This window comes from Ursus arctos, unplaced genomic scaffold (genome assembly GCF_023065955.2).
Source record: "Ursus arctos isolate Adak ecotype North America unplaced genomic scaffold, UrsArc2.0 scaffold_13, whole genome shotgun sequence".
Lineage (NCBI taxonomy): Eukaryota > Metazoa > Chordata > Mammalia > Carnivora > Ursidae > Ursus > Ursus arctos.
Genome location: NW_026622797.1, coordinates 32,684,016 through 32,699,981, shown reverse-complemented (window position 1 = coordinate 32,699,981; position 15,966 = coordinate 32,684,016). Strand labels below are relative to the sequence as shown.

Below are 15,966 nucleotides of genomic sequence, written 5' to 3'. Positions count from 1 at the left end.
CTACGTCTGTATCTTTGGGGTAAACACCCAGTAGCGCAATGGCTGGATCATAGGGTAGCTCAATTTTTAACTTTTTAAGGGACCTCCACACGGTTTTCCAGAGTGGCTGTACCAACTTGCATTCCCACCAACAATGTAGGAGGGATCCCCTTTCTCCACATCCTCTCCAACAATTGTTGTTTCTTGCCTTGTCTATTTTTGCCATTCTAACTGGCGTAAGGTGGTATCTCAGTGTGGTTTTGATTTGAATTTCCTTGATGGCTAATGATTTTGAACATTTTTTCATGTGTCTGTTAGCCATTTGTATGTCTTCATTGGAAAAGTGTCTGTTCATATCTTCTGCCCATTTTTTGATTTGTTTATTTGTTTCTCGTGTATTGAGTTTGAGAAGTTCTTTGTAGATCTTGGATACCAGTCCTTTATCTGTAGTGTCATTTGCAAATATATTCTCCCATTCCGTGGGCTGCCTCTTAGTTTTTCTGACTGTTTCCTTGGATGTGCAGAAACTTTTAATCTTGATGAAGTCCCATAAATTCATTTTATCTTTTGTTTCTCTTGCCTTTGGGGATGTGTCATGAAAAAGGTTGCTTTGGCTGATGTCGTAGAGGTTGCTGCCTATGTTCTCCTCTAGAATTTTGATGGATTCCTGTCTCACATCGAGGTCTTTCATCCATTTGGAGTTTATTTTTGTGTATGGTGTGAGATAGTGGTCAAGTTTCATTCTTTTGCATGTAGCTGTCCAATTTTCCCAGCACCATTTATTGAAGAGACTGTCTTTTTCCCACCAGATGTTTTTTCCTGCTTTATCAAATATTAGTTGCCCAAAGAGCTGAGGGTCCATTTCTGGGCTCTCTATTCTGTTCCATTGGTCTATGTGTCTGTTTTTGTGCCAGTACCATGCTGTCTTTGTGATCACAGCTTTGTAGTACAGCTCGAAGTCCGGCATTGTGATACCCCCAGCTTTGTTTTTCCTTTTCAACAGTTCCTTGGAGATTCGGGGTCTTTTCTGGTTCCATACAAATTTAAGGACTATTTGTTCCAGTTCTTTGAAAAACGTTCTCGGTATTTTGATCGGGATAGCATTGAAAGTGTAGATTGCTCTGGGTAGCATGGACATTTTAACTATGTTAATTCTTCCGATCCATGAGCATGGAATATCTTTCCATCTTTTTATGTCTTCCTCAATGTCTTTTAAGAGTGATTTATAGTTTCTAGAATAAAGGTCCTTTACGTCTCTGGTTAAGTTAATTCCAAGGTAACGTATGGTTTTTGGTGCTATTGTAAATGGGATGGATTCCCTGATTTCTCTTTCTTCGTTCTCGTTATTCGTGTACAGAAATGCAACTGATTTCTGAGCATTGATTTTGTATCCCGCCACGTTACTGAATTGCTCTATAACTTCTAATAGTTTGGGAGTGGCTTCTTTTGGGTTTTCCATATAGAGTATCATGTCGTCTGCGAAGAGAGACATTTTGACTTCTTCTTTGCCGATTTGAATACCTTTGATCCCTTTTTGTTGTCTGATTGCTGTTGCAAGGACTTCTAGTACTATGTTGAATAATAGTGGCGAGAGTGGGCATCCTTGTCGTGTTCCTGATCTTAAGGGAAAGGCTTCCAGCTTTTCCCCATTGAGAATAATATTTGCAGTAGGCTTTTCATAGATGGCTTTTATGAGATTGAGAAATGTACCTTCTATTCCTACACTCTGAAGGGTTTTAATCAGGAAAGGATGCTGTATTTTGTCAAATGCTTTTTCGGCATCGATTGAGAGGATCATATGGTTCTTGAGTCTTTTCTTGTTGATATGATGTATCACGCTGATTGATTTGCGAATATTGAACCACGCTTGCATCCCAGGTATGAATCCCACTTGATCGTGGTGGATAATCCTTTTAATGAACTGTTGGATTCTATTAGCAAGTATCTTGTTGAGGATTTTGGCGTCCATATTCATTAGGGAAATCGGTCTGTAATTCTCCTTTTTGAGGGGGTCTTTGCCTGGTTTGGGGATCAAGGTAATATTGGCCTCATAGAATGAGTTTGGTAGCTTTCCTTCTGTTTCTATTTTTTGAAATAGCTTTAGGAGAATAGGTATTATTTCCTCTTTGAATGTTTGGTAGAATTCCCCAGGAAAACCATCCGGGCCTGGAGTTTTGTTATTTGGAAGGTTGTTTATCACTGACTCAATTTCTTCATAATTAATTGGCCTGTTTAAGAAATCAATTTCTTCCTTTTTCAATCTTGGTAGTTTATAGGTTTCCAGGAAGGATTCCATCTCTTCCAGATTGCTTAGTTTATTGGCATATAGCTGTTGATAAAAATTTCTAATAATCCTTCCAATTTCAGTGGTGTTCGTCGTGACCTCTCCTTTTTCATTCATAATTTTAATAATCTGGGTCCTTTCTCTTTTCTTTTGGATAAGTCTTGCCAGTGGTCTGTCAATTTTATTGATTCTCTCCAAGAACCAGCTTCTAGTCCTGTTGATCTGCTCTACTGTACTTCTGGTTTCTGCTTGATTGATTTCAGCTCTAATTTTGGTCAACTGCTTCCTCGTGCGTGGATTAGGCCTGTCCCTCTGTTGCTGTTCCAGCTTCTTGAGGTGAGAATATAAAAACTGCATTTTAGATTTTTCTATTCTTTTGAGTGAGGCTTGGATGGCTATGTATTTCCCCCTTAGGACTGCCTTTGCAGTATCCCATAGGTTTTGGACTGTTGTATTTTCATTCTCATTGGTCTCCATAAATTGTTTAATTTGATTTTTGATTTCCTGGTTTATCGAGTCATTCCTGAGCAGGATGGTTCTTAGTCTCCAAGTGTTTGAGTTTCTTCCAAATTTTTCCTTGTGGTTGAGTTCCAATTTCAGAGCGTTGTGGTCTGAGAATATGCAGGGGATAATTTCAATCTTTTGGTATCGGCTGAGACCTGTTTTGTGTCCCAGAACATGGTCTATTCTTGAAAATGTTCCATGGGCATTAGAATAGAATGAGTATTCTTTGGTTCTGGGGTGTAGTGTTCTATATATATCTAAGAGGTCCAACTCGTCGAGTGTGGCATTCAAAGCCTTTGATTCTTTGCTTAGTTTTTGCCAGGGTGTTCTGTCTATTTCTGAGAGTGGAGTGTTGAGGTCCCCTACTATTAATGTATTTTTATCTATATGTCTCTTTATTCTGGTTAAGAGTTGGCTTGTGTATCTTGCTGCTCCCCTGTTGGGGGCATATATATTTATAATTGTCATATCCACTTGTTGAATACTTCCTTTAAGAATAATATAGTGCCCTTCTGCATCTCTAACTATAGTCTGTAGTTTAAAATCCAATTTATCTGATATGAGAATTGCTACCCCAGCTTTCTTTTGAGGTCCATTTGCGTGAAAGATGGTACTCCATCCCCTTACTCTCAGTCTGAATGCATCTTTGGGTTCGAAATGAGTCTCTTGAAGACAGCAAATGGATGGGTCATTTCTTTTTATCCAATCTGCAACCCTGTGGCGTTTGAAACCAGAATTCAAACCATTAATGTTCAGGCTGAGTACTGAGAGATATGCTTTTAATTCTGCCATGTTGTCAGTAAAGTCTTTGTTTGTATTGGCTGTGACTTTCTGTTTTGTATCACTCTTGGGGCCTTTTTACTTTTATAGAACCCCCCGTAATACCTCCTGTAGGGCTGGTTTCGTGGTTACGAAATTGGCTAGTGACTGTCGATTCTGAAATGTCTTTATTTCTCCATCAATTCTGAATGACAGCCTTGCTGGATAAAGGATCCTTGGCTGCATGTTTTTCTCTGAAAGAGCTTTAAAAATGCTCCCCCAACCCTTTCTCTCATTCCAGGTCTGTGTAGACAGGTCTGATGTAATTCTGATGCCTTTGCCTTGGTACGTGAGAAATTTCTTTGCCCTGGCCGCTTTCAATACTGTTTCTTTGGATCTCATATTTGCGAATTGCACTATGACGTGACGTGGTGTAGGTCTGTCATGGTTGAGCTTGGGAGGGGTCCTCTCTGCCTCTTGGACACGAATTTTTGTTTCCCTTGCTAGATTAGGGAAGTTTTCAGCTACAATTTGTTCAAATATCTCTTCTAGACCTCTGTTTTTCTCCACCCCCTCAGGGATGCCGATGATTCTAACATTGGATCGTTTCGTTGAGTCAGTAATCTCCCGTAGCCAACATTCGTGGGCGTGGATTTTTTTAAGACCATCTTCTAATTTTATTTTTTCCTCTATTAACCCATCCTCCAATTCACTAACCCTTTCCTCCGCTTCCGTGACCCTGGCCGTCAGAGCCTCTAGTTTTGCCTGCATTTGGCTCATAGAATTTTTAATTTCTGTCAAATTCGCTCTCATTTCCGCCCTTAGGGATTGTATATTCTCAGTAATATTTTCCTGAATACTTTTTTCAAGTCTACTCATTATCTTGACCATTGTTACTCTGAATTCCATTTCTGATAATTTGGTTACATCCATATCCGTTACTTCTGTGGCAGAGGCCCCTGACTCACTGTCTTTTCTTTGCTGGGGGGGGCTTCTCCTTCTTGTCATTCTGATGAAGAGAGGTTGCGGGGTTTCCAGAGCCCAAAATTATTGACTGGGTCCCAGGCCGTGCCTCTTGTTTTATAGGGATCTTAGAGATGTGGGCTTCTTCTTTAAAGATTTTATTTATTTACTTATCTGAGAGAGGGAGACAGACAGTCAGCAAGAACGAAACAGAAGCAGGGGAGTGAGAGAGGAAGAAGCAGGCTCCCAGCGGAGGAGCCCGATGAGGGACTCCTTTCCGGAACGCCGGGATCACGCCCTAAGCCGAAGACAGGCGCTCAATGACTGCGCCACCCAGGCGCCTGGGTTGTGGGCTTCTTGATTTTTCAGCCTGCCTTCTGTGTTCTGGGGGAGGGGCCTGCCGCGCCGATACTCAGGCAACCCTGTTTGGTTAGAGTCTCCGTGTCCCCTGCGAGGGAGGATGGGGATGGGCACTCTCTGAGCCGATATTTCCAGGCTTTTGTTCTCTGGCGGCTTTCCCTGGCGGCCGGCTATGCCTCTTCTGAGGGTCAGAGCAGCAGAGGCTGCATTGTCGCAGAACAGAGGGATTGCGGCCCGTTCTCCACTGATGTTCCGGCCACTTTAACTCTGTTACTGTTGGTGCTGCTCAACCCTGCGGCGTCCCGGGATGTGCGCACCAACTCGGCGACCCTGCCCTCACTTCCAGGGCCGGCGCGTCTCTGTCCTTTGTGTTTCTAATGCCGCCAGCCACCGGCCGCCCAGTCTCTGTCCTTTGTGTTTCTAATGCCGCCAGCCACCGGCCCGCGCGTCTCTGTCCTTTGTGTTTCTAATGCCGCCAGCCACCGGCCGCCCCGCGCGCTCCCGGGTCTCCCGGTCTCAGTCTATGCCCGGTGAGCACACCTCGATTCCGGAGTTTCGTGAGAAGCCTGGTGGCGCGCGCACCCGGTTCAGGGTCTCAGTTTGCTGTTTCTCGGGTGCCGACCGCGAGTCCGCCCGCTCCCCCGTGCAGGTGGCCCGCCAGCCGCCAGCCGCCAGCCGCCCCGCGCGCGCTCCGGGAGTTCCCGGTCTCAGTCTGGATCCCGTGAGCACACCGGGATTCCGGTGTTCCGGGAGATGCCTGGTGGCGCGCGCGCGTTCACGGCTCACCGGTCTCAGTCCGCTCTCTCGCGGGTGCCCTCTGTGTGTCCCCCGCTCCCCCGTGCAGGTGGCTGCCGCTTCCCGGCGCCCAAACGCGGCGGCTCCCTCCCCCTTCCGTTTATCTTCCGATATCCGTGCACGGTTTACAGCTCCCCTCTTCGTACCTCAATACTCAGCGCTGGAGATGTTCATTTGTAGAGATCCAGATGCATCATCCTGCGTCTCAGGCTGATTCCGTGGTTATTTAGGCTGGTCTGGTACCTATCCAGCTCGACTCAGGGGACCGGCTGAAAAAGGGGTCCCCTACTCCTCCGCCATCTTAACTCCCTCCGACTTTTGGTTTCTGCTCGGGTCATGACTCACGGCAGTGGGATCGAGCCCCACAGCCAGCTCTGTGCTCAGTGCAGAGTCTGCTTCAGATTCTCTCTCTCTCACTCACTCTCTCTCAAATAAGTAAATAAAATCTTTAAAGAAAAAAAAAGGAAAAGCTCACATTCATTCCATTCTTCTGGAATCAATAGCTACCTTTCATTCTTCTCTTCATTTATCTTTTGAATTTTTCCCGTTGTATCATTTCGTAACACCCCAGAGGGATGTCTTCCACATATTTTATAGTATTTCTTTGAGTAATTGGCTAAAAGATATGGGGTCTAATTGTTCTATGATACTTACCCCATTTTATCTAGAGGAGAAATGGGGCGTGTCCTTGATGCTCACTAATGTATACATAGTGCCTGGTCCGGTTCCTGGCACACAGTAGGTTCTCAGTGAATGTGACTTAACTGATTCACTACAGTTTTAAGGATTGAGAGAAGCATGGCTGGTTTTCAGCCTACACATGGGTTAAGGAGTATCCATTATGACAGATCAGAGCCCAGGCCACACAGAACACCACCTCCTATGAGAGCAATCTTTGCTGAACAATAAGAGAGTAATCAATCACCAGATAGTTATCGAGTGTTGACATCGTGCAAAGTTATCACACAGTAAACAATTAGACCAAATAAATATATCCAATGTTTACATGACCGTTTAATGTATACCTGTAAAGTTTAGCTCACCCTTCAAAATAAACAGATTGAGCTAGGATAATCATCACCTCTTCTCAGATGAAGAAACAGAGATTCAGAGAAATGAAGTGATATTCACAAAGCTGATCAATGGAAAAGTTGCAATTTTATACCAAGTTTATTAACTTTAAGTCAGAAAGTAAATTTGGTGGTTCTGACCATGAGGGCAAAACTACTTCACAGAAGGGAGATAACCTTGGTTTCACAATGACATTGAGCTGTTAGTAAGAATCATAATGGTCCACATTCTTCATATTTAAATCAGATCACATGACCTGTATGTAAATGGTTCTCAAATTCTCTTATTCTTAAGAAATACCAAATGTTTGCATGCGAAAAGTGCAAATTCCTCACACTGCATATCTGGATATTAGGATTCTGTAGATACTGGGTAGAGGCCAAGTATCTGCATTTTAACGACCCGCTCAGAGGATTCCAATGCAAAGATCTGCTGAGGGTGTAGGAACAAGTCCAGGTGATAAACAGAACGTGGGTTTCTCCTATCGTTTCCTCCTCGGGTAGACTTTCTAAATGGGAATTGGATGAAGAGCTGGGAGAACTGGATTCCTGAGCAAAATGGGCAAGATGGAGGAGAGATAGATTTTCAACTGGAATGAACAAATATAATCTTTTACTTCACTGATAATAAGGAAATGCACACTGAAACAACAATAAGACACTATTGTTCTCCTGTAGGCAAGATATTTTTTTTTTAAAGAATCACTTGTTCTGGTGAATATAATAAACATTATTCTAGACTGCCGGTGTGAGTAGAGTTTAGTACAAGTCTAATAGGAAGCAATATATAAATATGTAGTTTTCAAAAGTGTGATTCTGAACCTAAATACATATTTCTGGTAGGAAATAGAAAAGTCTTAAGGGGGTCCGTCTTTACATGGTGAAATCATTGGTGATTTCTCCCCCTTTTTTTCTGTATTTTATAAATTTTTAATGAAAAAAGAGACCTAGTTTCTAGCAATCACAACGTATATGATTGTAGGCAAGTTACATTGAGTAATATTTTTATCTGTAAAATAAGGCAATGGTGTTTTTGACCCTTAGGGGCTCATTATTTTGTGGAATGTCTAATGTAAACTACGGACTACGCAGAAAAATAGATAGGCTCACAAATACACAAGATGTTGTGTGCAATTTCAATGTTTTCACAGAACCTCTGAAGTCTGTGCATGGATCCTAGGTTAAGCATCTGTAATCTTGATGGATAATTCCAAGTCTAACCAAGGGCACTTCAAATCCTGTGGGGGAGAGAGTATCTCCATCCCCATTAGAAGAACTAAAGAGACCATCAGGCTAGCCCTCATGTCTACAGCTATGGCAGATGCTGCAAACTATACAAATATTATTTGCAGGATTAGTACTCTAAATTATATTTCAAATTTCAATATGTTCATTAGGCTCCTTCTCTAGTTGAAGGGAACAGAAAAGCTCACTCTCTTAATCGTGATAATTGAAACCATGTTGGAATCAATTAAGGAAACTGTCTCAGCAGCTGTTCAGCTGTATTTTGCCACCCACCATTCAGGAGCCATAATAACTCAGTAGTGAGGTACATGGTGGGACTGGAGACCCAACACCACGGCACCAATATTCCTTGTTAGGACTAACCTCTTCCCATCTCTGTTCCTCTCTTTGTTTCTCTTTTCAACTCTTCCCCCAATTAACTAACTCCTTCTTATATGCAAATACACAAAAAGAGAACCTGATTAGATAAACCAATCACTATCTGATACATGGCACCCAGGTTGGATAGAGCCCAATTAACAGGGGCTAATAGACCACTGATTGGACCGTGTGTGGCTGTCTTTGAGTCAAATGAACTTCTCTAAAGCACCAGGGATGTCCAAATAGAGAATTCACCTCACACAAAGCATGGTGACCTTTGCAAAAGGCATCCCACAAATAGGGTTAAGGTAAGGGTCAATATCCAAAAAACCTTCTCAGAGAGAGAAGGCTGCTGGCTTATTTCCTGCTATTAAACTATTAATAAGATAAACATGTGGCAAACAAGTTCGGATATAGGCTCTATTAAAACTAATACCATAGCATTGGTTAAGAGGATTGGGGTAGTCCTGGGGGTTAGGGGAAAATGAAACAAGTTCTCTTGTTTTCAGGTCCTGGTTAACGGTTTTTAGTCAGTTCAGGTCTCAATACTTCTCCAGTCTCTAAAGTTGTAAAGGATCTAAAATACTCTAGGACCCCAGTTGCCTTTTTGATTTTCTAAATTCCAGCTATTATTAAAATAATATACATTCATTAATTCAGTTCCCAAAGTATTCAGTGCAAAAGATAAAAGTATAAACAAATCTGACTTTGAACCTAATAGTCATTGTGGAAATTTTGGAAAACATAAAAACATGAAGCACAAAAAAGTGAAAATCACCCATAATCCATTATTCAAACAAATCTAAGTTAAATTGCTTTTCAGAGCTGTCAGGTTCTTTTTGTCAACATCCGTAGCTTCCAGAAGATTAGAAGTAAGTGGAGGCTTTTACATTTCCCTCCCATACCCCCCGGTTCAGCATCTAAAAACTATAAATCTGATAGGCAATATAAATGTCTTAAGAGGGGCTGTCTTTAGATGCTGAAATCATGGATATTCCCTTCTTCCTTTTCTGTATTTTATAAGTTTCTAACGAAAAAGAAGAGACCAGGGTTCTACATTGTATGCTGCAATCATAGCAAGTCATTCTTAAAATGGTGCCCAATCTATACAAATTTATGAGCAGATAAACCCCAGGCTATTTATACAACCTGGTTTTGAAAACTTAGGGAGTTCCCACTCTCTGTCTCTCAGCACTTTGACAAATACTTCATGTTTGTCAGGTTTACTCGGAGGCTCTCACCATGATATCCTGAAGTCATGGTCAGCCATGTTGGCCAAATCAGTTGACCGATTTCTTCATGAAGTCTGTGTGTGTTGGGGGGAGTGGTGGGGATGGGGTGGAATGGTGGGGGGGCAGCAAAGAATATGGGCTCTAGACCTGGGGTGCTCCTGTGGCCGAGGTGGCCGAGCTTCCCAGATTCTGATCTCTCCTTCATGTAAGGATAGTGAGGCATGTTCAATTCTGCATATTTTGAACAATGCTCATTTCATCAGTAAAAAAAATACTTCTTTCTTATGCTCATTGACGAAGTCTCTGGTCTAGGTTTCACTAATAACTTTTCTACTGCCTGAGAAGCTCTTCGAGTGTGGACTCCTGATAGGGATATTTCAGATGCTAACCAACAGCTCCTGGAATATAGTTGGGCATTAATCTATGCACACATCTCTCACACTGCGTTATAGCAAAGTATTTTATACAACATGTATGTTTTCGAAATAGATCTTCTTATGTTAATATCCACATTTTTGCCCCTTTAAATGGCTTCAAATTTAACTACATCTTTGCAAAAAAGATGAGTAGGTATTCTATGAAAATGTTATGTGAAATTGTAACACATTTATTTCTCAAGGGCAGAAAGTGAAAACAAAATATTCAATGACCTTAGGTATTTTTTCCTTTAACTCTCAAAAGAGCAAGGACCTTTCCTATATAATTACAAAGCTATTACCATATGCAAGAAATTTTACACTGATACACAATATTATTTACACGGAGTTCATATTCAAATTTCCTCAATTGTCCTCAAAATCTAGAATCAATTAAATTTTCACATTACATTCAATTGTCATACTCTTTAGTGTCATACACTAGATTTGTCTGATGGTTTCCTCATGATTAGAATCTCTGGGGAAGAATTCTAAATGGTACTCTTGCGTATTTCCCATTGTCTCTCATGAGGAGACACATAGTATCATTTTGTCTCATTATCGGTGACGGTTAGTTTGATCACTGGGTAAAGGTGATGCCTGCTATCTCTCTATTTTAATTGTAGTCTTTATCCTTTGTGATTAATAAGTAATCTGTAGGGTGACACTTGAGGTTATGTGAATGTCCTGTTCCCCCAAAACTCTGCTACTTGCTGGCTTCAGCGTCCATTGATACATCTTGTCTGAAATAAATTATTTACACTGATGTTATAAAATGGTGATTTTCTTAAATTGTTTTTTCTTCTACATATTAGTATACATTCTTTCACAGAGAGATTTCCCTTCTTACCTTGAACTTGTGTGTTTATTATTTATTCATCTATTTTCGGTAACTCGTGGTGTTTCTTTATTTTCCACGTGTCCACACTAATGTCATGCTTCTTATTGATGATGCTAAAATTGTCCCAAAGTTGACCAACTTGAGCACCTACAATATACTTCCTGTGCTCTTTTCACACACCCGCATCATTTTCTTTGTATGCCTTGCCTTTGTATGTCCTCTGTCTGACGTTCCAATGGGATACCGCCTTTTTAATGACTATATTTCTATATGCATTTTTGGCTATTTGTGAGCTTTCTATTTTCTTCCATTGATTTCTCTTTCTATCTACTCACAGATCAGTATCACACTGTTTTAATTACAAAAGCTTTATAGTATGTTTTAATATAGGCACCCCCACTGTTCTTTGTTAGGGATACTAGAGCTATGTTTTATGTTTATGTTTGTTTCCAAACAAACTGCAAAATCTACTTGAACAGCTCCATAAAACAACTTTATGTTATTTTTATTGGAATAATATTTAATTTATTATTAAGCTGGGAATAAATAATAGCTTTATAACATTGACTCCTGCTATCCAAAAAACAAAACAAACAAGATCCCCAAATTTATTCAAATTAATTTTTGTATCTTTCAAAAATATTTTAATTTTTCCTCACACACCTTTTGCACACTTCCTGTTAAGTTTATTCTTAAATCAATCCTGCTTTTGCTAATAGTGTACCAGGATTTATCTCGTGGCATCATCTAACTAGCAATTGTTTATGCACATAAAGACTTCTGGCTTTTGTTTTTAATTTAACATTCTATCACTTTACAGAATCTTTTTTTTATTATGTTAGTGTTTTTATTGATTCTCTTGGATTGCCCAAACACAGTACAGTATAATCTATAAATATAGTTTCACCACTTCTACTCCAAGTCTTACGGCTCCACAGTTTATTGTAATCTGATTCCAGTGGCTAGCACCTCTAAACCATAAGACACTCTTAATCAGAGGAAACAATCTGAGGGTTGCTGGAGGGGAGGGGGGCCCAAGGATGGGGTAACTGGGTGATGGACATTAAGGAGGGCATGTGATGTAATGAGCACTGGGTATTATATAAGACTGATGAATCACAGGCCTGAACCTCTGAAACCAATAATACATTATATGTTAATTAATTGAATTTAAATGAAAAAATGTTTTAAAAATAATAATTTATTTTCAAATAGTAGTGGCATTAGTGAGTATTCTTGCCTCATTCTTGGCCTTACTGTGAATGCTTCTAACACCCTCCATCAAGAAATATACTGGCTTTGGGACTGTGATGTGTGTGTTTGTGTGTATGTTGTCATAGATATATAGTATTACCAGAGAAGAAATAATCAGTTCCTATTTTATTCAGTGTTTTAATCAGGAATGGTTGTTAACTTTTGTCAAAGACCATTTCAGCATCTATGAAGATAATTTTACAATTTTTTTAAAGATTTTATTTATTTATTTGACAGAGAGAGACAGCCAACGAGAGAGGGAACACAAGCAGAGGGAGTGGGAGAGGAAGAAGCAGGATCGCAGCGGAGGAGCCTGACGTGGGGCTCGATCTCAGGACTCTGGGATCATGCCCTGAGCTGAAGGCAGATGCTTAACAACGGTGCCACCCAGGCGCCCCATAATTTTACAATTTTCTACTTAGAATTACAAACATGGTAAATTATGTGAGTGGATTACCTGATGGTGAACCACCATTACATTTTTGGAATAAATGTTACTTGCTCATAATACATGTTATTTAGATTTTTACTTTTATAGTCCTAAGTAAGATTGAGCTGTAGTTTATTTTTTGTACTATCTTTATAAGGTTTAGATGACAATGTAATTCTCGTTTTTTAAAAATATCTGTGGCTTTTCTTTTCTTTTTTTTTTTTTTTCTATACTCAGAAATAATTTAAGTAGCATTAGGAGCGTATGATCTTTGGAGTTACAGAATTCCCCTATGGGAATTCTGGGTCTAGTCCTTTTATAATAACTGTCTCTATTCATTCTATGAAAACTGGGAATCCTTATGTGATTTTGCAGAGTGGAATGCTCCCATTAAGTAGAAGAGCTTTACCCTTCACTACATAGCAGAAATATGTATATTCTTCAAGGTCTAGCTCATATATCCTATCACCACTCCATCCCCTATTGTAGGACAGAATCAATCCTTTCTTATTTCTTCTGCATCCATAGCATTGTGCATATCTCTTACAGGTCTGATCACATAGTTTGTAGCATACCTATCTATAGAGGTTCCCTTTCCTCTAGAGTCTCAAAGAGAGAGACACAGATTTAATCACGTTTAATTCCAGCCTCAAAGCTATTGCTTAGTTCTTGGTAAGCAGGCAATAAATATATTCCAAATAATGATGAGTGAAGAGAAGTAAAAGTAATAATGAAATTTCACTTCAGTATGAACCTATTCGCAAAACAGGTAGACTCCAGGGTCACATACACTTGGGTTTCTTTCCCAGTTTCTCACTGGCAAGTCCATGACATTGGTCAATTACTCTGTGTTTTGTTTTACTCATCTGTAAAATATAGGTAAAATCTCATGGGTTTTTTAAATTCAGAACTTGTGTAAAACTCCTAGCAGTAAGTACTGTATGTACTCAGCAGATAATAACTTGCCCCATTACTCCCCACGTGAAGGCTTGCTTTTTAGTTCTTTGGGCAATTCCAGAGAAAACATGAAATATGGCTCTCTCACCTGTAGGACCACAGTGCACGATCCAGCCTTCTGATAGTGGTTCCCTCTGAAAGTGTCTGTATGGATGAAATTCTCTAGTTTATGTCAACAGCCACGTGCAGGAACGCCGTGTGTCTCCGCCATTTTTAAATTCAACATTTGCTTTACGATTGTAACTTTGCATTAGTTCAATATAGTTATGAAATGTGTATCCTACTGGAGTTCTGAACAACAATACATTGTATTCGGAACAACAATTTAGCAGTCCTCATACCTGGGCTTTCTTCCCAGTTCCTGTGCTATTTCCCCAGACAGCAAATTAATTAAATGGCCTTTGGCCATGGCTCTTTCCCTTGAGTCAGCTTTTCTCTCATTTAAAGTACAGAGACAGGGGGATTTAATTAGCCCAATTCCTGGCACATTGCATACACTCAATAAATGTTTGTTAAGTCTTGGAATTCTCTTTGGATAAAGGTCACTTTTGCTATTACTATTAATTTATGAGCATCTGAATAGTTCCTGTGATGACGATATTGACAACGAACAAGGACTTAAGGAAAGTTAACTCATAACAGGGATGCGTCATGAGACCAGATTTTCAACAACTCGCCTATTTTGAACGTATTCACTGTTGGTAATGTCCTATAGCTGTGAATCCACACAAAAAGCTCTGGGATTCTAAAAAAGTGAAGATCTGCAGCAATTACCTGAATATTTACACTGGAAGAGGTGTGTGTGTGTGTGTGTGTGTGTGTGTGTGTGTAAGCCCAAACTAAATATAGAGTCCCCATTCTTTATGTAAGCTACTTAAGGAAAAGGATATTATCTTTTAATTTTTTTCTCTCCAGTAAAAGTTATTATTGCTCATTCAATCCCCAAACTATATATAAATTATGAATAGTTTAAAATGCTGTTAAAAATAAGTTTTTAAAAAATATTTTCCCTGAAATAATGTTTTCACTGACCTAGAAAATTTTTCTTAGCTGTTGCCATACTTAACATTTCTAACTGCTGATGTATGTTGTGATGATGGCAGTGAGCAGAAAAAGCTTGAGGAAACACACACAGTGCTGATATTTTACTAAAACGAATGGAGCACTAATTCATAAAACATAATTTAATTTTTAAGTAAAAATCTGACTTTCCAGAGTGTCATTCCCTGAAGGCTGGATCTTTATAGGCCCAAAGCCTGTGTGAATTTACACAGCTGCTTTGAGGCTTTGCATGGTTCCCTGTTTTAGGTGCTTTGATTTTTTTTAAAGGGGTATTTTTATACTGAAATAAAACACAACTATTAACACTAGCCTCAAGGGAAAAAGAAACTAACAAACGAACAGCTTAAAATGTTTCAATACTTTCCCTTTAAAATCTTGCACATCTTTTAGAAGTCGGACAAATTAAAGCCAACCCCTGCCCGAAAAAAGAGGAAGGACACGCTGGCACGAGTTCGGGACTCGAGCGCAGAGGTGCAGGTGTTAATAATACTGGGTTTGCCCGTGAGTAAAACGGTCTCTCCTGAACGACCATCATCTGAATGCTTCCGAATCTTTTCTCGGGCACGGGTGTCTCTAGATGGCCGTCCTCACCCCAGGACGCAAGCAGTGCTGCAGAATGTTTTCTGCATTCGTTCCCAGCCAAAAGTGAAACAAGTTGCCTACTGACAGGCCATTTATAGAACACATTTGCTTACACCAGTGCGAGGCAGTAATGAAAGCCAACGCGAAGAAGTCATTCCTCTTTACCTTGCTCGGGGCCACTCTCGTCCGGAGAGCCATGGGCGCATCCGCGGTCAGCGAGGTGCTGAAAGGCACACACTACCTACCGACGACATCTGGAAGAGACAATCGCCGCCGTGAGCTTTTCAATTACTCCCGAAGACGAAGTGTGAGACGCAGCCCGTGCAGGATGATTGGATTACACAAAATGAGACAGAAGCCATCTGTGAGCCACACGTAAGCTGCTGAGTGCCAGGACGAGCACCCTTCGTAGACGACCGAGTTCTCATTCCATTCGGAGTTTGGTCAAGTTTGAAAGATGAGTTGATTGTTTTTAGACAGCGCTGCAAATAGGCAGGGATTTGAAATTCTCCCTGGCTGTATGAGTCATGACTGTCTCCTACTTAAATTAGAAACATGGATTTTCAGTTAGGAGGTCCCGAGATGGTCTCCAAAGGCTGCTGCTGGCTTTCGTGTTGCAGCATGGCCTGTTCTCTGGTTCACCCGCGGGGGCCTTGGCCTGCTGAGGCGAGAAATCATTCGTCCTTCCACAGCAGGGCAAAGCGATATAAGAGTTCTGGTTTGGAGTTGGGAAACAGAGTGACCCTCATGCTCTAAGATAAAGGCCTGTACACAGTCAGTGCAATGTGTTCAAGAATTGCCGGGATACGTGCAGACCCGGAGCTCCGTGTCTGTCTGCACCTGAGGCTCCAGAACCAGTCCCTCACTTACACG

At 40.6% G+C, this 15,966-nt stretch overlaps 1 protein-coding gene across 1 annotated transcript in view; it reads right to left on the bottom strand.

The window, feature by feature from the left end:
- Positions 1-15,559, bottom strand: part of TMEM244 (transmembrane protein 244) — a 30,554-nt gene extending 14,995 nt beyond the window's left edge. Inside the window, 1 exon segment of the mRNA XM_057311053.1 lies at positions 15,259-15,559. Within this exon segment, the coding sequence (XP_057167036.1) occupies positions 15,259-15,291 (33 nt within the window). The 5' untranslated portion in view covers positions 15,292-15,559.
- Between the last annotated feature and the right edge of the window lie 407 nt (positions 15,560-15,966).